Source organism: Tiliqua scincoides, chromosome 1 (assembly GCF_035046505.1).
Source record: "Tiliqua scincoides isolate rTilSci1 chromosome 1, rTilSci1.hap2, whole genome shotgun sequence".
Taxonomy (NCBI): Eukaryota; Metazoa; Chordata; class Lepidosauria; order Squamata; family Scincidae; genus Tiliqua; species Tiliqua scincoides.
This window is the reverse complement of record NC_089821.1, coordinates 279,349,501-279,373,073: the sequence shown is the minus strand read 5'-3', so window position 1 is coordinate 279,373,073 and position 23,573 is coordinate 279,349,501. Positions and strand designations below refer to the sequence as shown.

The following is a 23,573-nucleotide window of genomic DNA, read 5'->3' as shown; positions in this document are numbered from 1 at the left end:
TTTTATAACAGTGATTCCCAAAGTTTTTAGCATCAGGACCCACTTTTTAAAATGGCTCTCTATCAGGACTTAGCTCTACAAGAGTCAAAAAAGAAAGTTTCACTTTACCAATTGTCCAAGTCTCTGTTTTTGTCCTTTTTACTGTTGTGGTGGCGGCTGCCTTGTGGATTGTTTGCTGTTCTCCCTGTTCATGAGATTGGAACCATTCTGGTGGCCTTTCATTCCTCTTTGCCTGGTCTTCATGTTCACCTGCTCACTAGTAAATGTGCATGTGCTGCTCTGTTTCAGTTTCCATAGGGCTCAATACATTTTCCTTGGAGGGAGATTTTCTTCTTGAGAGTTTGTTGGGGCTTATGTTCATCAGATAAGGGCCATTCTGGTGGCACTGCGTTCCCCTCAGCCTGCCCTTCAAATTGCACTGAAGCCTGGCTGCCTACTTGTGGGTAAACATGCACGTGATGCTCTGTTTCAGTTTACATAAGAAGAGCCCTGCTGATTCACACCAAAAGCCCATCTACTTTACTTTCCTGTATCTCACAGCGGTCCACCAGATGCCTCCGGGAGCATGCAAGACAGCAGGATACTTGCATCCTGGTGCCACTTCATTGCATCTGGCATTCTGAGATAGCCTATATTCAAATGTATGTCTTTGCCACCCCTCAGCAGTAACAGCTTTTGTTGTTTAGTGGTGATTGTTGCTCATGGAAGGGAGGAAATCCCTTCAGATGGGTTTCAGCAATCAGGTTTGCTTTTTGCCCCAATCTGTACTGTGTAGTCAGGCCCAATACCCACATCTGTGGAGAAGACCTAATCTGAGATCTCAAGCTAGGAGGGATGTTTTATTGGCTGCTGTGGAAACCAGCATTGTGGGGTGTGTGGACCCTCCCCACTTAACTAGGGACTACTTAAGATCCCTGAGTGTCCTGAGGGGAGGGAAGAAGGCGTGCCCACGCCAGGGATGGGGGGTGGGGGGCGTACGCTGTATCACCGATTCTTGTGTTTCTCAGACTGTGGGTCGGGACCCAATTTCAGGTGGGTCCCCATTCATTTCAAAATTTTAATTTAATATATTAGAGTTGAGGCTACCATGGTATATGACTGCATTTTGGGAAATGTTACAGATCTGTACTTTGAACAGGCTACTATGTATATGTGTTTAATAATGATAGTAAATGAGACTTACTCCTGGGTAAGTGTGGGTAGGATTGCAGCCTAGGGTTGTTAAAAAAATTTTCTGTTTGATGATGTCACTTCTGGTCATGACATCACTTCTGGTGAGTCCTAACAGATTCTTATTCTAAAACGTTGGTCCTAACAAATTCTCATTCTAAAAAGTGGGTCCTGGTGCTAAACGTTTGAGACCCACTGCAATAGAGGTCAGCGCTGGCCTAAGAGTTTTATTATTATACTGTTTAAAATAGTATATGCTGCCTTAGGGGGCTTCTGCAGAGGTAGAAAGACACAATATAAATACCTGGATAACTACTGGTAAGTATTGGCTGACCAGCACCAGTTCTCTGCATCCTCTGTGGGGGTGGGGAAGTGGCTGATCCTCCACTCTAGCCTTCCTGCTCTGGTCTTGTGCTATCAAATAGAAGAACTGGCAGTGAAATGTGGGCCTTAAGTAACCAGTCTAGCAAAATTCAAATTTTATATGTCTAGCAGTCTGTCAATGAATAGTAACAGATCACTTCCTTTGAAATTAAGTGTATGTGTTTGTGTTAGCATAGAGGGGGCCCCTCTATTGTGTTAGCATAGAGGGGCCCCCTGTATTTGTTAGAATAGAGGGGGCCCCTGTATTAGAAGTGTGTCAGCATAGAGGGGGGCCCTGTATTTGTGGATCCCATATCCACGCATTCACTTATCCGTGGATCGGGTCTGCCCCCTGCATGCCCCCTCTGAAGGCGAGGAGAGCTCTATTCCCAACCTCCAGAGGGTCATCTGAGCCCAGCAGAGGCCGTGGACATCTGTGGCCTCTGCTGGGTTCAGAGTGATTAAAACAGACTGAGGCAAAAACGTGACTTCCAGAAAAACCGGAAGTGATGTTTTTAATGCCTTATAAGGCATTAGGTGGCCTAGGGAAACCCTCAGGAAGCGAGGAGAGCAGAGCTCCCCTGATCCTCAGAGGGTGGGGGTGTTTGCCCGCATCCATGGTTTCACTTAATCCTCATGGATATGAGAGCACGCCTGTATTTTATAAATGCCAGAATATGTTGGGTTGTCAAAATTGATTCTGCCATTGATTTGAGCTCTGTGGCAATAGAATTGGAACACATAGTAAGCGACAATAGTTCATCAAGAAGGCAACATTTATAAGACTATGCAGTTGTGAAGAAATGCTATAAAATAGGCAACATAATAATGGCCCTGCAGTCTCTGCACTGGAAGCTCCTCACAAGAATAAAGTACTCAACAAATTCGAATTAGACTGGCAGACAGTGGCAAAATTATGAGGTCAACCTCATCTTTTCAGTGGTGTTTTCAGTTTCATCGTGTGTTTGTGAATGTACACTGCTTTTAATGCCTATAATAGTTAGAACAGTTCTTTATGTTTTACTCTTTACCTTTCTGAATGACTGTGTCTGTTTTGTGCATACTGGATGTGTGCAGAGGTTTAAGTTGGTTGAACATGCAGTTTGACCCATGAAGCCTGTGGAGCAGTGGTTCTCACACTTTTAGCTCCGGGACCCACTTTTTAGAATGAGAATCTGTTGGGACCCACCAGAAGTGCTGTCATGACCGGAAGTGACATCATCAAGCAGGAAAATTTTTAACAATCCTACCCACACTTACCCAGGAGTAAGTCTCATTTACTATCATTGTTAGTAGTATAAGGGACCCACCTTCTGTCAAAATACCGGAACCACGTGACCGGATGCGGAAACCCCTCCCCCCGCCCCGCCCCCGGAAGCACGTGACCGGATGCGGAAATACGTCAGCGGAAACCACGCCCCGGAAGGGGTGGAGGGTGGGCATGTGACCCCTCTAGGAACTCCTCACGAGACCCCTGACCACGTGGTGGAGGTTTCAGAACGGCAGGACCAGGGGGGAGGGTGGCGCCCGAAGGGCGCCATTTTCTGCGCCGCCCCCCCCCCCCGGAAATGGGGTGCCATGTGACCCTTGTAGGAACGCCCCTCGGGACCCCGGACCAATAGGAGGGGGTTTTAGGGACCACGGGACCGCTGCGTGGTGTGGAGGGTGGTCCCGAGGATATGCCAGGGCATGTCTGGACGAGGGGGGAAATTTAAACCGCCGGGGAGAGGGGAGAAACCCTCTTTCTTTTGCAACCAGTAGAGACTTACCACAACAAACAAGCAAAAATAAATAAAAATAAAAAAAATGGAGAGACCCATGGAACTTGACTTGCCAGAGTGCTTTGGACTGGGGAGACCCATGGAACTTGACTTACCAGATGGCCAGTGTTTTGGAACGACAATCAATTTTTATAACCAGGAGCCAGAGGACATGGAGCAAAGTACAACAGCACCAGAATGGCTGACACATCGGAATCGTGCTTTAGAGCCAGAAGATGAGACAATTGTTGACCCCATCAGTGTGGAAAATGATTTATCCCAAGAATTAGAGATGGGTGCAGGACCCTTTTGGCCAAAACCAATGGTAAATATACACGCTTTACAATAAGTGCTTGTGACATAGAAGGGTGATGGGAAGTGTGCTTATAACAGGGGTGTGGGGGGGGGTCTGTGGATGTTTGTGCTTATGGATCAACTATACATTTTTTTATAACCAGAGGTTGGAGGAAATGGAGCGCAGGATGACAGCGCCAGAATGGGTGACATACTGGAGTCGTGCTTTAGAACAGGGAGAAGAAGAAGCAAGCATCCCCCCACTTGTTGGGGTACACACGGCGGCTGGAAGCCAGGAATTAGAGGGGGATGCAAGACCCGGTCGCCCCATTTCACCGGTAAATATATGGAGGCTGAAGTTTGGGGCAATGTATTGGGGCCTGCTATTCCATCGTGTATATTGTGTGTTGAGAGCATTTTTTCTTTGTCTAGACAGATGAGCTGGTTAGAAGTTTCCAAAATCTGTCTATTGGGGAGCCTCTAGGACAACCGTGCAAAGGCCTTTGCCCCTGAATGACCTGTTGTGGCAAAAGGAGAAGGATCACCTGTAAATAAAAACATTTTACAACAGACACTTGTGTCCATATGTGTGCTAGTCAACAACATGGCAGATCAAATTTTAAAGAGCATATATTATTCACCAGGGTCAGTCGGGAGCTACGGAGGGGTGAACCCCCTCTACCAGGAGGCTAAAAAGCAAAGTAAATCACTGACCAGAAAACAAGTTAGCACATGGCTTTCAGAACAGGATGCTTATACACTGCACAAACAGGCACGAGTCCATTTTAAAAGAAACAAGACTATTGTCGCGGGAGTGGATGCACAATGGCAGGCAGATTTAGTGGACATGCAGCAGTTCTCTAAGTACAACAGCGGCCACAAGTATATCTTAACGGTGGTGGACATACTGTCTAAATATGCATGGGCTAGGAGCCTGGAAGACAAAACAGGAAGGCAGGTGTCTGGGGCTTTTCGACATATCTTCAAACAGGGAAGAATACCTCGCAAGTTACAGACTGATTCTGGCAAAGAGTTCCTGAATAAGCCTGTAAGGGAGTTACTAAAAAAGCACAACATTCACCACTTTGTTACCAACAATGAAGTCAAAGCCGCAGTTGTGGAGCGTTTTAACAGGACTCTGAAAACAAGAATGTGGAGATTTTTTACAGCTAAGAACACATTCAGGTATATTGAAGTGCTGCCACAGCTTATAAGGAGCTATAACCATTCTTTCCACAGAACAATCAAGACACGACCCGTGGATGTTAACAAATCCAACACACTATCTGTCTGGAGAACAGTTTATGGAGACAGGTTACACAGAAAAAAAGCTGCTCCCTTGTTCAGAAAAGGAGATCACGTACGGGTCTCCAAGCTCAAGGGGGTTTTCGAAAAAGGTTATGAACAAAGTTTTACCACAGAGGTTTTCATAGTTGACCAAGTCCACCACAAAGCAAAAAGACCTGTATTCAGGTTAAAAGATTATGCGGGGGACCCAATTGTTGGGACATTCTACCCTGAAGAATTACAAAAGGTGAAGAACAAGGATCAGGTTTACAGGATTGAAAAAGTTTTAGCAACGAAGGGGCGGGGTAACAAAAAGCAACACTTGGTGAAATGGTTAGGCTGGCCTGACAAATTCAACAGTTGGGTTGCGGGTACAGATCTGCGTGAACCTGCATAGGTGAGAAAATGGGGGGAAATGGATTTTATATCACCCTACCTAGCAACGCATGTGCTAAGGTATTTCCTCAGAACACAAGCGCCTCTTTCACCACACAGCTTGCACGACCCCTGGAACTGACGGGGGACTGGGAAGTTGGATTAGCAGAAATACATTACCCACACAGCTGGAATACAATCACTGAGGATGCAACATTTGAAATTTCTAATGGGGTGAAGAAGTGGGTGTTTTTTCTACAAAGGGGCTATTATGCATCCATACCAGAGCTGCTGGATCACATGAACAATGTCATGCAGGCCCACGAGGACCCCCCGGAAATGGTTCTGCACTATGACTCCGTGGCCAGGAAGGTCAGGCTTAAACCCCCCTTTACTTACACATTTCTAGCAAACGGGGAGCTGGCCTATATATTAGGGCTGTTCCCTGGAAACCCTGTCAAGAAACTACCTTTCACCGCAGATATAACAGCAGGGTTTTCCACTTTGTACATTTACTCAGATATTGTAACACATCAGATCGTGGGAGACTATTATGTGCCCCTGCTACGCTGTGTGCCCATACGCGGGGAGAGCAGCGAAAACGTAACCATAACATATGACAAACCTCACTACCTTTCTGTGAACAGAGATCACGCAGACACCATCTCTGTGGAGATAAAGACAGATCAGAACAAAAACGTGTCATTTCGCTTTGGCAAAGTGATTGTGAAGCTTCACTTTCGCCCCCGGAAAACCTGCTTGTTCTAAAAGATGGTTCTTTTAAAAAGTTATGGGGATCCTGCCCTTTATAGCAACTATTACAGGGCACAGGCGGGACATGGCCTCCCTGGCTACCAAGGCGCCCCTGTTATGTATGGGGCAGGGGTTGGAGGGGTATTCCGAAGTCTTTTTCGAAAAGCTGTTCCCCTTTTGAGAAGGGGGTTCGAGATTATCAGGCCCCACGTAAAAACAGCGGCCCGGAATATTGCCAGAGACGTGGTGGGAAATGTTTCTCAGGCCATTTTGAATAAAGTGAATACACAAGAGGGGGCCGGCCTTGTGTATATGAAAAGAAGAAAAGGGCTTAAAAGGAAAGCAGCGCAGGCGCAGCTAACAGGACCGCCGCGTCCCTTTAAAAGGAAGGCTAAAAGGCGCCAGGTGACACAGAAGAGGGTGGCAAAGAGACAGCGGGGAAGAAAGAAGGGGCGCTCCAGAGACATATTTTAACCCAACATGGCTTTTATTCATGGGGCTTCAGAAGAATGCACTAAATCTGAACTGGACCTGTTCCAAATAGCCCCTACACAGACCAGTGTAGAAGGAAGCATTTTTATCGAGGTGCCCCCACTGGCAGCTGTGACAGAGTCTGCACCGCTTGAGTTTTTCATAGCTGGAAATGGTGAAGACTACCTAGACTTGAATAATACGCTATTATACCTGTGCTGCAAAATAGTGAAAGAAGATGGAACCAACATTGCCAGGGCTGCAGAGGTGGGGCTGGTGAATTACCCGATCGCAGCCATCTTCAGCCAGCTGGATGTGACACTAGGAGACAGGCTCATAAGTCAAAGTAATAATTGCTACCCTTTTAGAGCTTTTATTGAGTCCATCTTGAATTTTGGGGGTGAGACGCTTTCAACCCAATTCTCTGCAGGGCTGTTTTACAAAGACACCCCAGGGGAACATGAATCAACAGGCCTGGATGGGGATAACCAAGGCTTTATTAGAAGAGCCGCCCTGACTGCTGAAAGCAGAAAAATAGACCTCCTGGGGCACCTCCATGCAGACTTGTTTTTTCAAGAAAAACTACTGTTAAATGGGGTGGACGTGAAAATCAAGCTCACGCGGAGTAAAGACGCATTCTGCCTTATGAGCGATGATCCCAGCGTGCACTACAAGCTGCAAATCCTGACTGCATCACTGTTTGTAAAGAAAGTCAGAGTAGCCCCAGGTGTACGTCTGGGTCACGCCGAAGCATTGCTTACGGCCACAGCCAAATACCCCGTGGATAGAGTTTCTATGAAAATTTTCAGCATTGCTGCTGGAAGCAGAATATCCAATCAAGAAAACCTATTCCTGGGGCAACTACCTAAGCTTGTTGTGGTAGGCCTTGTGGATAACGATTCATTCAGCGGCGCATATGATAAAAACCCCTTTAATTTCAAGCATTATGACATAAACTTTTTTGCAATTTACCAGTCTGGACATCAAATCCCGGCAAAACCATTTCAACCTCGCTTTGATGAAGGAAACTGCGTGAGGGAATACATGAGCCTGGTTCATGCATCTGGTAAACACATGAAAGACAAAGCCTTGTTAATTAACAGAGAAGATTATGCAAGAGGCTATACCCTGTTTGCCTTTGATCTCTCACCCGATCAAGAATGTGGCAGTCACTATTCCTTGATTAATACAGGGAATCTGCGGGCAGAAATACGGTTTGCCAGGCCCCTCCCACAAACTGTGAATATGATTGTATATGGTGTTTTTGACAATATTATTGAAATTAACCACAGGAGGAGTGTTTTGTTTGATTATATGTAAAGATGGACACGCTGCAGTTAACACGCCTGATGGATACAAACTCCTATACCAGGAAGATGTTCAAAGGTGTATTTCCTTCTGACCAGCTGCCTAAAAAGAAACTTCTGCAGAGACCACTGGGGCTAGTGGTCAACACACATCCACACAACCTGCCTGGAGAACACTGGCTCGCGATATACCTGACAGAAGACAACCACGGTGAATTTTTTGACTCCTATGGACACCCCCCAGACCATCCCCGCCTCCCCAGAGCCATCATGACATTTTTAAGAAAAAACGCCTCTGTAACGACATTTCAAACAAGGCAACTACAGGCCCCAGACGCTGTGACCTGTGGGTACCACTGTGTGTTTTTTCTGGACCAGCGCTGTAGGGGCCGGAGTTTTAAACAGATTCAAGAACTGTATTCTGATGATTTACCAAGGAATGACCAGATGGTGGTGCAATTTGTAAAAAAGGAGAGGAACATGCACCGATCTGCCCCCTGTGTTTTTCAACATGCCCAGACATGTGTCTCCTGTAATGATTTTCATGGCCGTGTTTCTCAATAAAGTGCCCCCCCCCCCGACTTAAAAATGAAATTTATGTGTCTGGTTTATTTGTTTGTTTGTTAATAACAAGGCAAAGGCAGTGGGGGTGGAGTTAAAAGCTTATTTTATTCATAAGCTGAGCCAATTAAGGGTGTTAGATTGTCTTTGCTTTCTAGAAGATCTCCTGGATGGGGTGGGCACCTGTGGCAACTCTGTAACAGGGCCTGGATTTTTCATGTGTTCCAAAATGTCCTTGATGGTGGGATTCCCAACAACTGTGGATGGAACATTAAGTTCAGCCATGGCCTGGAGAAATAAATCCCATCCTTTAGGGATGCGCCGGGCAGGCAGAGCATGAAGCTGGGTGATCCCCTTCACCAAGTCCAGCATATTGGAACCAGGAACAGGTTCCCCTCTGTAAACAAAAGCACCTTTTTCATCCCAGGATGAAATACTTTGATTCTGCTTCATTTTGTTTAACAGCAGCCGCGCTTTGTTCTTAAATCGGGCAGGAAGGCTGTCCAAGACCTCATGAAAGATACCTGCGTGAGTTGCAGGGGATTCTGCAGCAACAGCACCAGGCTCAGTGGCTGATGGTAAAAACAAACTGAGTTTTTCCTTTTCAGCGTCAGCCTGTTTGACATGGACCAGGTATTTTTGAAGCAGTGCAGTATATTGTTTAGCTTTCTCGTCCTGGGACAAATCCCGCCTCTGAAGAACACCTTGCATTTCACCATCTAAGGAATACATGGCTGCAGCCCTGATGTTTTCCTCTCGTGGAGTAGGTGCCTTGAGTTGCTCTAGCTGGTGGCTAGGCACAAGGTACATTTTTTCAGCATACTCCATTACTGGCTAGTTAAAAGGCCAGTTATTAGTGGAATAGCAAAACTTAGTAAGGGGCCAAGAAAACCGCCCGACTGCTTAACAAGCTGCTTCTTTCTTTTCAAAGACAGCCTTTTATTGCTCAGTCTTTTGATAAACGCACGTTTTTTTCTCAACACTGATATCTGCCGGGCAGATAGAGGTACGTTGCCTTTTAAAGTATTGAGCGCTATTTCTGAGATGGCAGAAATTAAGTCACATGAAGCATGAGACAGAATGAAGTGTCTCTGACGCGGGGAAGCCTTGATCAGCAGTTTTAAAAGGGGCAGATTTCTCTTAACGCAGTTAGACATGTTGTGGGCTGGCGGGCAGTTACAAGTGAGAAGCCAGGTGCTTAAGTCACCTCCTTTTGTTATGGGTTGTGGTTTTTTTCATAATATATACAACAGGCCAATCAGGGGGAAACAACCCCGTTCTTAGTCTGTAAGCTTCCGGGGTGGTTGCGCACAAATCCACCAATAGATAACCATAAGGCTTGGTGGTTGCATCCTGGAAACTCTCCATGAAAAACTTAGTTTCCTGGGTACATCTGGCGGGCCAGCGTTACGACCTGTAGTTTATCCCTGGGGTTTTTGAACAGTACCATATATTTTGCATTTAGGGTGATCGTGCGACTGGTTTTCCCCTGGCAGAATATATTCTGTGTGATGAGAAAAACACTTAGATTACGGTGATGTACATATTTTGTAAAGACGTCGCCAATTTCCGCGCTGTTAGAAGCAGAGGTCATTAGATCATCCAATATGACAAAGTTCACTTTATTTGGGGGGAGCAACTGGTCATCACTGAAGGATTCCGGAAGGCCCTCTGTGAAGCGAATATGGGGGTATTTACACAGGAGTTCTTTGTACAAAGGTTGCCAGCAGCTGTAGCACCAAATAATATTTTCAGCCATAACAGAAAACACAGTATCAGCATTATCCAGCATATTTTTTATAAAGTATGTTTTCCCGCAGTGGCTAGGCCCAGCTAGAATGGCTGAAAACGGGTGCCTCCAGCGCACATCCATCTTAAAAGCCGTAAGGCAGGGTTTTGAAATCTTTTACCAGAACCCTCTTGTCATATACTACCTTTAGTGTTTTCTTTATGGGCCCTGTTTCAATATTCCACTGCTTTTTATTTCTCAAAATACCCATTTGCTGTACAACAATTTCTTTAGGATTTGACCCGTAGTCCAGAACCATCTGTTTCAGGCTATGAAAATTTACATGCTCTGAATTAGCCGATGTCAGTGTTATTCCTTTAACCTTCATGGACAGTTTTTGAGAAGGATATAAAGAATAAGCATATGTCTTCGGTCCAGATGAAACAAACTCTGTGATACGCTCATGTGGCGGGATCTCGCTTGTCAGATCCCCTAAATAGTCGCCTAAGGGAGGGCACCACGCCCCTGGGCGGTGTACAAATATCACAGAGTCTGTGTCATGGTACAGACACCTCTCCTGTAACCTGTCTAACAGGTTATAAAGCTCCAACCGGGCATATGCAGTTGTAAAAGCCCCTATCAAAACATTAGTTTTCCCAGACAGTGTAAAACGCTCCTTAGCATGGCGCCACGATACACTCACAGTTTCATCATCAATAATTTCAAAGCCTGAGACTTCATAGTCTGGAGAAAAGGCATAACCCATGAGCTCCGTAGGGTCCCTCACAATGGTGGTATTCAGAAGGTTTGAACGCTGTGCAAACTTCCCCCACAAAGAGTTTAGAAACAGTTTTGCTATTTGACGCTTTGCTGGGTTCACAGCGATATGATCCGGGCGTAATTGAATCCCTTCTCTCTCATAGTAATCATTAATATATTTGTTTTGTTTCTCCACATCTGTACACCACCCAGGGTACCCTGAAGCCTCCTGTTTCTGGCGCAAGTGCATTTTAATGTAATCTGAAAACAGATCCTCAGATTTGTTTTCAAAATGCCATATTTCTAAAATTTCCAAAACTGTGTACCCCTTTTCTATAGCCTTCATTAACTCCACACTGCACCATGTGCCTTCTAGGGCTCTTTCGTCATCTGTGTGGTGGCACGGTTCCTGCTGCCTAGCCTCTGCGCATGTGCGGCACAGAGGAAACATGAGTTTCTCCCCCACCCTCACTGGTAATACTGGGAAAAAGAGACCTCTTGGAGGGAGCACTCTAGTTTTCACAAGACCAAAGTAGTCAGAGAGAGGTCCAAAATTATTAAATATGATTTCTGGATGCCCAATTGGATAAAGTTTAGTCTTATTGACAAAGGGGTATAAACTTGTGAAATCATAATAACAGATCTCTTCACCATCTGTAGGCTTATAATACAAAGTTATGGCATTGGTTCTGCCCCCAAAAAGCGCATCCCGGGGTTTTAAAGCCTGTGGGAATTTTTTTTCACTTAGAAACCCCCTAAGCTCAGCATCTGTTTGACACATCTGGTGCCACTCGTGCTCCCAAATGGTCCTGACATCAAACCCCTTGTTTTTGAGATCGGCTGCTTTAAATTGGGTTTTGTAATGGAGGTCACGAAAGCTTGTACCAGTCATGGGGTTTCTAGCATTCTCATTGTAACAATTAGGACACCCATGAAAAAAACAGCCGTTAAATTCAAAGGCAGTTGGCCTGCCCTGGACAACTGCAAACCCATCCAGAAAATAGCTCCCCACCTGGTGTTCACCTCCTTTTAGAGCATGCCTGATCTCAATTCCTTCTTTATGTTCAAGATACTGAAGCCACTGTATGGCCGGAGTGGAAAATCTCTTTGTCTGTCTGTGGTAATTGTCCCAGGGGAGAAGAGCAATAGTTTCTTTTTTTAGGAACATGTATCTAAACATGGCCATACAAACACTAGCAAGTGTCAACAACTGGAAAGGATCTATGCCCTCATTCTTACCCTCTCCTTTAGTCATAGCTAGGATTTCCTCCCTGTACAAGAGGCAGGCCTTCCTCAATATTTTTACATCCTGCTGGCAATAGTGCGCAAGCTCTCTCTGGAGATCAAAAGTGTTATTTTTGTTCTCCTCATACCAGGAGAGAAAATCCTTCTTCTCACCTGGCATCATATTTTCAGGCCCATAATATTTTTTATCAGGAAAAGTTCCCACATAAGTGCTGTTTTCAGCAGTGTTAAAAAAATGTGGGAAAAATCCTTTACACCCCTCAAACCCCATAGCCTGTGGGAGTTTTGACAGCTTCATGGGAAGAAAGTTTAAACTATCTATAAACCTTATGCCCAGTCGTTTTACGGCCACACACAGCAGCTTGCCCCCCTGCACAATGAGATCTATGTCCATTTTTTCAGCCAGTAGTTCCCGAACTACAAAATAAGAATCATAACCTTTGGCGTTATGGGCCAAAAAGGTGTAGTTCTTGAACTTTTTGTCAATAAACTTTTTAACAAAGGCAGAAATGCACCCCTCCCCTTTGAACTCCCAGGTATCTTTTTCCTCCATACCCATTGCAAAAATGTAGTTGACTACATGGGTACCTGTGTCTTGAGAGCATTCAAAATCATAAAAGATATACCGTTCTGATACCTCAACTTCCTTAAGAGGGGGCATGAAGCACTGGTGACTCTTTATAGGGCCAAGCGGTTCTTGGCATTGCTTGCAGCACTTTACTGTGCATCTGTGTTTTCTAGGGAGATATGCCTCACAGGTGTCACACATAATTTTAGCACCACAATCTATCTTGTTCTCAGCTGCCAGTTCTTTATGTCTTGCCAGGCAGCGTGCAGATTTTGCTAATAATTTACAAGTGTCACAGCGTTGTGCTCTGCCCGGTGCACACTGGGGTTCCAAACATAAACGGCAGCGATATGCACAGTTGTGCGTATGGGTATAAGCATTTCCACACAGAGTGCAGTAATTTTTTCTACCAAAGAACCCTTTCATGTTTAGGATCCCATAATAGTGGTCATCGTGCAGCAGCAGAAAGCAGGACTTAGGATATATAGGGGGCCCTGTTCTAAAAATACCCCACCCTTTATTGCCGTGTATGACCACCCCGATATTCACATGTAAATGGCTTTCAAAGATTGGCACATCTGTTAACATTAACTTTTGCTGAGGCGTAATACACAACTCGTCATACATTTGTCGGGTGTCCTGCATTAACTGTGTTGCAGTTTTCCCAGGTGCTAGGACTGCTAGAAGACTTCCCCCAAAACACAGGTTATCACCAATGTTACCAAGGTCCACAAGGTGGCGCCGCTTTTTATGTATGATTTGGCTATAGAGTATAGAGCTGACCACACGTCTACCACACCCCCCCTTATTTCTGATTACACTCACTATGAGGCGTAGTGTACCATCAAGATGAATCTCAGTGTTGCTCTGCATAAGATGTGAGATTTGGTTCAAAAAATCTTGAGCACTCAGAGCCCCTCTATGCCTTCTAACAGAAAAGAGTGGGTCATTTAACCCCCCACCTTCTAGGCGCATCTGAACCAGATCGCCATCTTGCAAGAGGCCATTTAATTCATCAAATAGCTGTTGAATACAATTGCTTATTGCCTCTTGCACCAGAAGGGGGTGGCCCAGTTGCTCAAGGTTTTGAAACCGAAAAGACATTCCAATTCGGAAAACTGGTAAATGGGGGGCATGCCACTCCCACCGATTCACCCTCTCCAGATAGACTTTTGAGGGGTCATTATCGAAATCTGATTCAGCACTGTGAGATGTTCCTGAAGCAGGACCCTGTGTTTCTGGAACATGTGGGGGTTCGTGATCTGGTTCAGAGCTGTGAGATGTTGTTGGAGAGGCTGGTAGCTCTGGGGAAGGAGAACCGGTGTCATCAGATTCCACTGAATCAGGGAGTCCTTGATCAACAACCAGGTTTTCTGGTGTGGGTTGGACCCCTGCCCCAATTTGGCTCAGAACCCCTGGGTAAATTTGGACATGTTTAATTTCTTCTAGGAATGCTACAAGCTCAGCCTTTTCCAGAGTCCCAGCTATGAATCTAGACCAGTGTTCTTTCAAACGGGCATTCAATGCTGAAACTTGTGTTGTGATCAAAGAGGTGAGGTAGCGTTCTCTTTCCTGTATGGCGTTCCTGCAGTCTGAAAACATGTATCCTGTCTCCATTTGCTCATGGCTGATGCTTGGCAGTGGGGTAGTGTCAGTAGCCTTTTTACGCGGGGGCTCATCTTCACATGTGCTCTGTGTTATGGCACGTTTTTGAGGGTTGGCAGCTGTAGGGAAAAAGAGCACATTAAGAAACCTTTCCAAAGGACAATAGGAGGCTGTTGGGGAAAAAACATTTTTTAAAAATGCACTTTTTAAAAGGACTTACCTCTCTGGGGGCTGGTGTTGGTGTGTGATTTTGGTCTCACAGCCTTAGAGCCTTCCCCTGGAAAACAAACATCAGGACATTAAATTTTTTAAATTGTCTGAATGCTGTGGAAACCCCCCCCTCCCCCAATATTTAAAACAGACCTGTGCGCTGCAGTGCCTGTATGTGTGTGTGTGTTTTGTTTTTGAGAGAGTTAACGCCCATAAGAACATAAGGACAGCCCCGCTGGAGTGGCAGGGAGTTCCACAGACCAACCACATGCTAAGTAAAGGCTGTTGGGGAAAAAACATTTTTAAAAATGCGCTTTTTAAAAGGACTTACCTCTCTGGGGTCTGGTGTTGGTGTGTGATTTTGGTCTCACAGCCTTAGAGCCTTCCCCTGGAAAACAAACATCAGGACATTAAATTTTTAATTTTTTTATTTTAAACAACTGTCTCAATGCACTGGAAAAACTGTATTTAAAACAGGGGCGGGTGTATGGGTACCTCTGTGGAAGGTATAATGTCCCATGGGTGCACAGATTGTTCTGGGGGTTGCAGCAGTATCTGAAAGAAAGAACAACAAAAATTTAAAAATGGACTATCCCTAAACGGGTGTGAACACAGGCCTGCATGCAGAGCAAAATCATGGCCTGGGTCAAGGATCCTTACCTAGGGCCACTGTGTGTCTTGGTTGTCTTGGTGGCATTGGATCTGGGGGGGGGAAGAGCTTTAGTGTTTTGTGAAACAAGAAAAGGGCCTCCCCCCCCCTTTTTTTTCTTTTTCTTTTTAGCTTTAAACAGTAGGAATTACCTCTCTGGGGAATGCTGGATGGGGCTGCCTCTCCTAACATGGGTTCATCCAACCATGCTGAGTCAGGGAAGAGAATAGACATTGATTGCCATTTTTATTTCTATTTTTTATTTATTTTAAAAAAGATGCAATTTCAGACTAATAATCAAGAATACCTACCAGCCATCTGTGATTCCGTGAAGCCTCCTTGCTCTGCCATTTTCACAGTCACCTGGGTAGTAAATACTTGAAAAAAAACATTCAAGATTTAACAAACAGACAATGATTTCAGGCACATCACATAGATGCAAGCCCCATTCAGAAAACTAAATGTATAAACAGGACATTTTATAAACATTTATAACATTTATAACCATATATAAACATTTTATAAACAGGACATTAAACCAGTCTTGCCATAGCAAAAAGGGGAAAAAACAAACTGCATTTAGCAAACCCCATGCCCCACCAAACATCCACCCCGCCCCCCGCCCTCCTTCCAGCAAAAGCAAGCACATGCTTTGCCACCCAAGATGGCGGCCAGCCTCACAAATGCAAGCCTCACTCAGAAAACTAAATCTATAAACAGGGAATTTATCCAGAATGCAGACAGCTTTCCCCCAAAACAGCTACCCAGCTTCAAGGGAGCACAGCTAGCAACCAGGCTGACCCCAGCAAAACGGGGAAAAAACAAACAAACTGCATTTAGCAAACCCCATGCCCCACCAAACATCCACCCCGCCCCGCCCCCTTCCAGCAAAAGCAAGCACATGCTTTGCCACCCAAGATGGCGGCCAGGCTCACAAATGCAAGCCTCACTCAGAAAACTAAATCTATAAACAGGGAATTTATCCAGAATGCAGACAGCTTTCCCCCAAAACAGCTACCCAGCTTCAAGGGAGCACAGCTAGCAACCAGGCTGACCCCAGCAAAACGGGGAAAAAACAAACAAACTGCATTTAGCAAACCCCATGCCCCACCAAACATCCACCCCACCCCGCCCTGCCCCCTTCCAGCAAAAACAACCACAGGGCTTGCCACCCAAGATGGAGGTCTGTATATACTCACCTGTGTGGGAGATACGTCTGCCTGCCCAGGTTCAGGTGGAGAGAGGAAGATGGTGGCTGAGATCGGTGCTTATATGGCTCTCTGCCTGGCCTCCTATGATTGGCTGCTCCTCTGGCTGCTTGCTCAGAATTCTGGGAGTGGTCTCCGCCTACCCCCAGCTCCTGCAAAGAAAAGATCAGAGCCGCCCACCCAACCACCCCCCAAATCCAAGCAGCTTCAGGTTGTTAATGAGCATGTGAGCTTGGGGAAGGTGTGCTGCTAAACTGTTTCCTTAGGTTTGAATTGATTAAATCACTGTTTAAATGGAGGCCTGTGCTGGTTTTCCACACCCTGTGACCAGCCAGCTGCTAAACTGTTTCCTTAGGTTTGAATTGATTAAATCACTCTGTTTAAATGGAGGCCTGTGCTGGTTTTCCACACCCTGTGACCAGCCAGCCTGTTTTGAAACAAAACTTTTTTTTATTCCTGCTTTTTACACATAGAACATAAAAAATACTATAGTAACTACAGAATGCTAAATTGAAATAAATCTTTTTATTCCTGCTTTTACACATACAACATAAAAAAATGTACAGTGGCTACAAAAATCTAAAACACAGCAATATTTAAAAGTCAATCATTTCACAAGGAATCTATGATAATTCATTCTCCCCGTGATATGCTGCATGTGCTGTACAAACCTCTGATCTGATAATTTTAAAATCTTGTATAACATTTTTTGGGGTTCTGGCGCCTTGTGCACTGTTTCAATGAGGGACAGTGTGTATTGGATTGTTTCACAATCCACATCTAGACAGTGCATTGTAAAACCAAGCATTAAAATAAGATGCAGTATGGCGGGTACATTCAAGTTCCAACACAGTTCTCTCAGCATTGTGTCAATATCAGATCGTCTCCAGCTGACACACTCATGTGCTAGCTGCCCAGGGGCATTCACCTGGCAGCCTTGACACAGCTCATGTAAGTAGTTCTGTAAGCACAATTTCAGCACGCTGTGAACAACTGCTCTGGCTATTCCACGTGTTGCACTTGAGAAGTTTCTTGGTAGGACATTATCCGCTTCTGTCAATTGCAGTCCTAACAGATGTCTCAGTGTAACGAAAGATTCTTGTTTTTCTAAAAGATCCTGCAAAATATTTTTAGCCAAATATTAAATTTTCTTTAAAATATAACCAAACCACCCCCCTCCACACCCCACCCCCAGAAGGTCACCTACCAAATACTGTCTGTTCTCAGGTAAGCTGGGGCCCTCTTTCTCCACAGGTGGTTCCTTAAAATAATTTAAAATTGATTAGACCCCTCTTTCAGAACTATTCACACATCTAAAACATTTTTTTTTTTTTTTTTTTTTTGTTCACAACTTCAAAAGAATCTTACCTGTGCATTCTTGGCTTTCAAAGATTCCACAGCGCCATGCTGTCCAACATTGTTCTCGTTTTTATCACACCTGCATGGGACAGATGGGTAACAGCGGCTTTCTTCATTTAAGGCAAGCTTGTACATAAGGTGTAGAGAGGGTTTTTCATAATCGTCTGAGCTGGTACTGTGATAACGCTTCCTCTGCTTTTTTCGCTGTGGGGCTGCTGCATGGTTGCTTGGCTCTGTAGGCCTCTTGGGTGTCTCTAGGGAAGAGACCGGTGCATTTTCCACAGTGGCTGTGACTGTGGCTGTCGCATTCTCACTCAGTTGTTCGCCGTGATTCAAATATGCAGCCCAGTCTATTGTTGCAACACCTTGCTCTGGCTCCTGGTTATAAAAATTTATTGTCGTCCCTAAACACTCTGGCAAGTCAAGTTCCACGGGTCTCTCCATTTTTTTTTATTTTTATTTATTTTTGCTTGTTTGTTGTGGTAAGTCTCTACTGGTTGCAAAAGAAAGAGGGTTTCTCCCCTCTCCCCGGCGGTTTAAATTTCCCCCCTCGTCCAGACATGCCCTGGCATATCCTCGGGACCACCCTCCACACCACGCAGCGGTCCCGTGGTCCCTAAAACCCCCTCCTATTGGTCCGGGGTCCCGAGGGGCGTTCCTACAAGGGTCACATGGCACCCCATTTCCGGGGGGGGGGCGGCGCAGAAAATGGCGCCCTTCGGGCGCCACCCTCCCCCCTGGTCCTGCCGTTCTGAAACCTCCACCACGTGGTCAGGGGTCTCGTGAGGAGTTCCTAGAGGGGTCACATGCCCACCCTCCACCCCTTCCGGGGCGTGGTTTCCGCTGACGTATTTCCGCATCCGGTCACGTGCTTCCGGGGGCGGGGCGGGGGGAGGGGTTTCCGCATCCGGTCACGTGGTTCCGGTATTTTGACAGAAGGTGGGTCCCTTATACTACTATTGTTAAATCAAATACACAGTAGCCTGTTAAAAGTGCAGATCTGTAACATTTCTCCAAATACAGTCAGATATGGTAGAATCAACTCTAATATATTAAAAATAAAATATTGAAATGAATGGGGACCCACCTGAAACTGGCCCGCGACCCACCTAGTGGGTCCCAACCCACTGTTTGAGAAACACTGCTGTAAAGTGTATGCGTGTTATCATGATGTTGGAACAAGAATGTTTTCTTTTTTGGTCAGGAGTGAAATTTCAGTGCCTTGTCCTTTAAACTGGTTAAGTTTTGCAGTTGAACATGTTTTGACAAGTTAGTTGGCTTCAGTGTCTGTGATTCTGTGGCCTTATTGCAATTCCCTTTTCAAAGACCTTAACCCACATCCTAATCAAGACCAGAATGGCCATAGTATTACTACATAATGTTACTGCTCCTAATAAGAGATGGTTCGGGTTCTCCTTTTCATGGCCAGAGAGAACTTGCCTAGAAATTGGTCTGCCCTGGCCTTGTTCCACATCCATCTTGACCATATTTTTAGTGAATATGCCTATTGCATCGAGATTCCTTGTAGAGGTTTCTTGACACATTCCTAAATATTCAGATTGGTGAAAATCAAGAGATCACATGTTTCTCATAAAATTGATTTAACTTATTTGCAGAAATTACTGTAGGAGCAGCTAGAGTTAAAGTATAGAAATGATCTCATGTTGTCTAAAAATGAAAAGCCTGTGAATTTGGCATGAGAGGGGAACATGTTGTTGTCCTGCCCCCACCCTGGTTTGTTTAGCCTTAAGAGTTCTGCACTAATTGAATTCAAAGCCAGAATGCTGTTAATAGCTTAGTTCATTGTCATGTGCTTGAGGTTCCTGGCATATTTTAGCTTTGTTGCCTGTGGAAAAGGCTTCAGAGATGCAAACCTTTTGCAGAAATTTACTTGCAAAAGATAGTTCTCCTAATGTTTCACAGTGCTCTGAATTACTGAGGAGTACAGTCAGATTTGGGAGCATTAGGTGTGAGGCCTTTAACATGTGAATGATTGCAGAAAGAAGAGAAATGACTGTTAATGTCATTGAGATGAGACAGTCTTGCAAAAAAAGTCCCTACAAGTTCTTAGTCCACATGCCTGCATCTTTGTCCACATGCTTGGGCTATCTTTGATGGCCCAAGTGGGGGATGGGAGCAGAACCAACACTTGCACATTTCTCTTCTGGCTCTTCTAACACTGCAGAGGTGAGAAGGGAAGACACAGCAGTAATTTAGCCTGTGTGGCATTGGGGGGAGGTGGGGATTTATACAGTAATTTGTAACATATAAAATGCTTAAGTAACTTTTTAAAAACATTCCTTGCTGGTTATCTGGAGCAAATTCTTACTTGCCACAGGTTACCAGGCAAGTGGCTATTTATAAACTTGTGGTAATGGACATGGTAATGGTTGTTTTTTTTAAGCAAAAAAGGAATACAGGTCCAGCCTACTAATCCATGGATTCGGGACCTGTGGATTTAACTCACCACTTGTTTGAAACTCGTGGTGGAAGGCTGGAGCTCTGTGAACCTCAGAAAGGCTTCCGGAGGCACCCAGAAAGGCACTTTAGGTTTTTATGAAAACCGTAAGTGCCTTTCTGGCACCTCAGAACACCTCTGGATGTGACCAGAGCACATCTCCATTTGTGTCTGGAGGTAATAATGGACCAACCTGTGGATTTGCTTATCTGCGTGTTTCAGTATCCTCAGGAGTCTGAGAACAGATCCCAACAGCTACCAAGGTCCAACAGTATCTCTAGCTGAAATGTTACCAACAATTATAGTATAAGGCAGTACTATTCAAACTGCGGTGTTGCAATGCCCCAGCCTGAGGGCCCTGGTCTCTGCCCCCTTAAGGGGCGGGGGCAGACTAGAGGCGGGGGAAGGCAGTGGTGCAGTTCCCAGGATCATGCCGCTCAGGGGGCTGCAGGGGCTTGGGGTGCACTTACCCAAGCCTCCTGCAGCCTCCCTGGGGTGTGGAGAGCCCAGCAAGACTTCTGGCAGGGCTCCCCGCAGCAGGGAAAGTGGATGCGGAGCGATCGTGCTCCACTTCTGCTTTAGCGGGGGCAGGGCACGATCGCTCCGCATCCACTTTCCCTGCTGTGGGGAGCCCTGCCAGAAGTCGTGCTGGGCTCCTTGCACCCCAGGGAGGCTGCAGGAGGCTTGGGTAAGTGCACCCAAGCCCCTGCAGCCCCCTGAGTGGCACGATCCTGGGGATCGTGCCACTGCCTTCCCCCGCTGCCTCCTCCCCCCGCCCCTGCAAAGACTTACTGGCTCTGAAACTCTCCCAGAGAATTTGAGAACCACTGGTATAAGGCATGACTTATCAGGAGAAGCATTTGCATTGAAAGTCTTATTTTGGAAGAGATGAGGAAGCATGTACTTTAAATCCAGTACAGTGCTTTGGCTTTGTTTCTTCATTACATTCTGTTGGTTTCCCTGCTCTTAAACATGTATTGTCCCCACATGCCTTATCTCTCCCATACTGTGTCAGCAGACCTCGTAAGTCCACATTTGCAATTGGAATAAACAAGGAAAGTCCAAAGCAGTGCATTGCTTGCCAATTACTTCCAAATTGCAATAAGTTGTTTGCTAGAATGTGTTATAAATGTGGCATGTGTTTCCTGGCTGCAGTTCTAAAACTGTGCGTAAACACGCGTGAGAGAGCGAGAGCAGAAACTGAAGTGTGTATGTTATGTAAAAATATGGATGACTGTCTTTAATCATAAAGTGATATTAGGAGGTGATAAATGAAAGTCTACCATGAACGACAGGGATGTTGTTTTTCTTATTAATAGTCTCCTTACCTTTGTGGAGGAGGGACTGACTGGACAGAAATCATGCCCAGCAGATGTAGCTGGGTGACATGACGTGAATACCACTGGGGAAAGGGATCTTTAAGTGCCCAGGTCTTTTAAAGGAATGTTCCATAGTTGGTGCAGATAGACTTAATTCTGAGGTCCAAACTGTCTCTGTCCGTCTGTCTTGCTCTTGGTCTGTTTTGTGTGTTGGGAATCAATAACTAACTGTAGAGCCATCAATGTATGTGGTACTTACACAGAATGAAAGGATAGTCCTCATCCTGATGTGAGGTTTGCAGTCTAGATCAGCATATCTCAAGGTTTGTCCCATGCTGTACAGCTTTGCATGGTCCACCTATTGGAAGTACCACCAGAAATAACTGACAATGATGTCATCACCAATTACTTCCAAATTGGGAGGCCAAGCACAATACGACGAACACCATTGTGAGGCTCAGGGCAGATGAGAGGGCTTTTTCAAGCATGTAAAAAGCTCATGCTGGCGTTCTGCCCACCGAGCCTCCTACTGCAGCTGGTCACATTACTTTGCTGTGGTCTTGCTGCCAAGCGGCGGGGTTCTATGAGTACCACCAGACACAACCTCAAGTACCATTGGTGTTGCAAGTACCACTTGTTGAGAAACACTGATCTAGATGGATGAAAGAGAACCAACAAATAAAAGAGAGTGGAATGGTATGCAAAGAAGGAACATGTGATGGTTTCAGTTGCAAATACTTAAAGATATGTTTCTATGCTGTAAGTAAGCACAGAAAATGCTTTTCTGCTGCTCTCAGAAAATGTGAGCATCTGTGTGCTTACCTTACAGTTCCATGGCTATCTTCACTGTGAACAGGCAAACAGTATGGAGAGGGGCTGTGTGTACTTTGCATACAGAGTGCCCCAGGTTAAATGCCTGAAATCTCCAGGTATTGTACAGAAAGAGCCATATCTGAAACTATCAGTCATTGTAGACTTGCTGGACTAGATGAACCAAGAGTCTGACTTTAAGGTGCCCCCCATGTTATCTTTTTCTTTCTTCAAAAAGTTTTTATGTAAGGCCAAGTTAGAGGCAGAGCAATACAGATACAGTTTGTTTGGATTTCAGTCCCACCCTACACTAGGAGCTCAGCAGGCAAAAGATAAAAATGAACTCTGAGCACATCAGAAACAAGATCCAAACAAGATTAAAATTCCAGCAAATGTCCTTCCTCCCCCACTGTAATCCCAGACACTCTCAGCCAGCCCACAGTGTTCTCAAAAGATGCTTGGTGTTTGACCGCTAAGTGGAGTCCATAGAGCAGGCCTACATGAGACCCACTGAGTCTTGCACAACCCATTAGCCACCTGTTGTGACATGTTGAGTGCATTACGACCCTCTCCCAAACAGGTGAGTCCCCGGTGGACTACATCAAAGTCCATGGGTGAATTGCAAGTGGTTTATGCCTGTTGCAGAGGTTTCACTGAACATAGTTCATGGGTGCCTTGTTCTTGAGATGGTCTTGGATGCTGGCAAGTTATAGGGAGGTGGGGATGAAAAGATCCAGGTTTCTAAAGATAATAAGGTATAAAATTGAGCCTCCACAAACTCATTTTGGGGGTGTGAAACTCACAAGAACAACTACAGCCTCCAGGCTTTATTGAAGCCCATGTACAGAGCAGTACACTTTCTGCTTAAGGGCTGGGAGTGCAACAAATCTTGTGGTATTGGTTTTCATGGGGGTGACAGGGTGGAAGGCAATGTTGCTATCTGCTCATATTGGGGGTGGGTTGCCTTTAATGCCATCATGGGATGTAGAGTCATTTTTTTTAAGCATCAAAGCCTCTTTCATCTTACAGCTGCTGATCTGAGACTTGCACAGGACTTTTTGGAGCATGGGCCCTTAAAAAAAAATTTGTAGCGTGCGGGAGAGATTTTGTCTCTGTGCTAGAATATCTGGAGATGTATAGTGTAGTGTTACATGTAAGCCTGAGACATGAATTCTCTCTTCAATTTAACTCCAGAATTTTCCCAGGTTTGGACATTTGTATTCATAGACGTGGATGCCTTTCTTATGCATGCTGACTTTTGCTGGGAAATCTCCATGCATGTAAAGTGAGACCCATGGCTTTCTGCCACCCTG

The 23,573-nt window shown here is 45.3% G+C and overlaps 2 protein-coding genes and 1 long non-coding RNA gene across 10 annotated transcripts in view; all 3 read left to right on the top strand.

Moving 5' to 3' along the window:
- The window catches only part of NCOA1 (nuclear receptor coactivator 1), a 358,899-nt gene that overhangs the window by 42,622 nt on the left and 292,704 nt on the right, over positions 1–23,573 (top strand). The window lies entirely within an intron of this gene.
- On the top strand, positions 3,471–4,121 carry LOC136636902 (uncharacterized). Its single transcript, XR_010793569.1, has 3 exons — positions 3,471–3,618; positions 3,752–3,925; positions 4,020–4,121. It is a non-coding gene; the product is annotated as an uncharacterized lncRNA (long non-coding RNA).
- LOC136647896 (uncharacterized protein F54H12.2-like) lies at positions 6,483–7,793 on the top strand. Its single transcript, XM_066623768.1, has one exon. It carries the CDS (start codon positions 6,483–6,485, stop codon positions 7,791–7,793), a length of 1,311 nt encoding a protein of 436 aa, XP_066479865.1.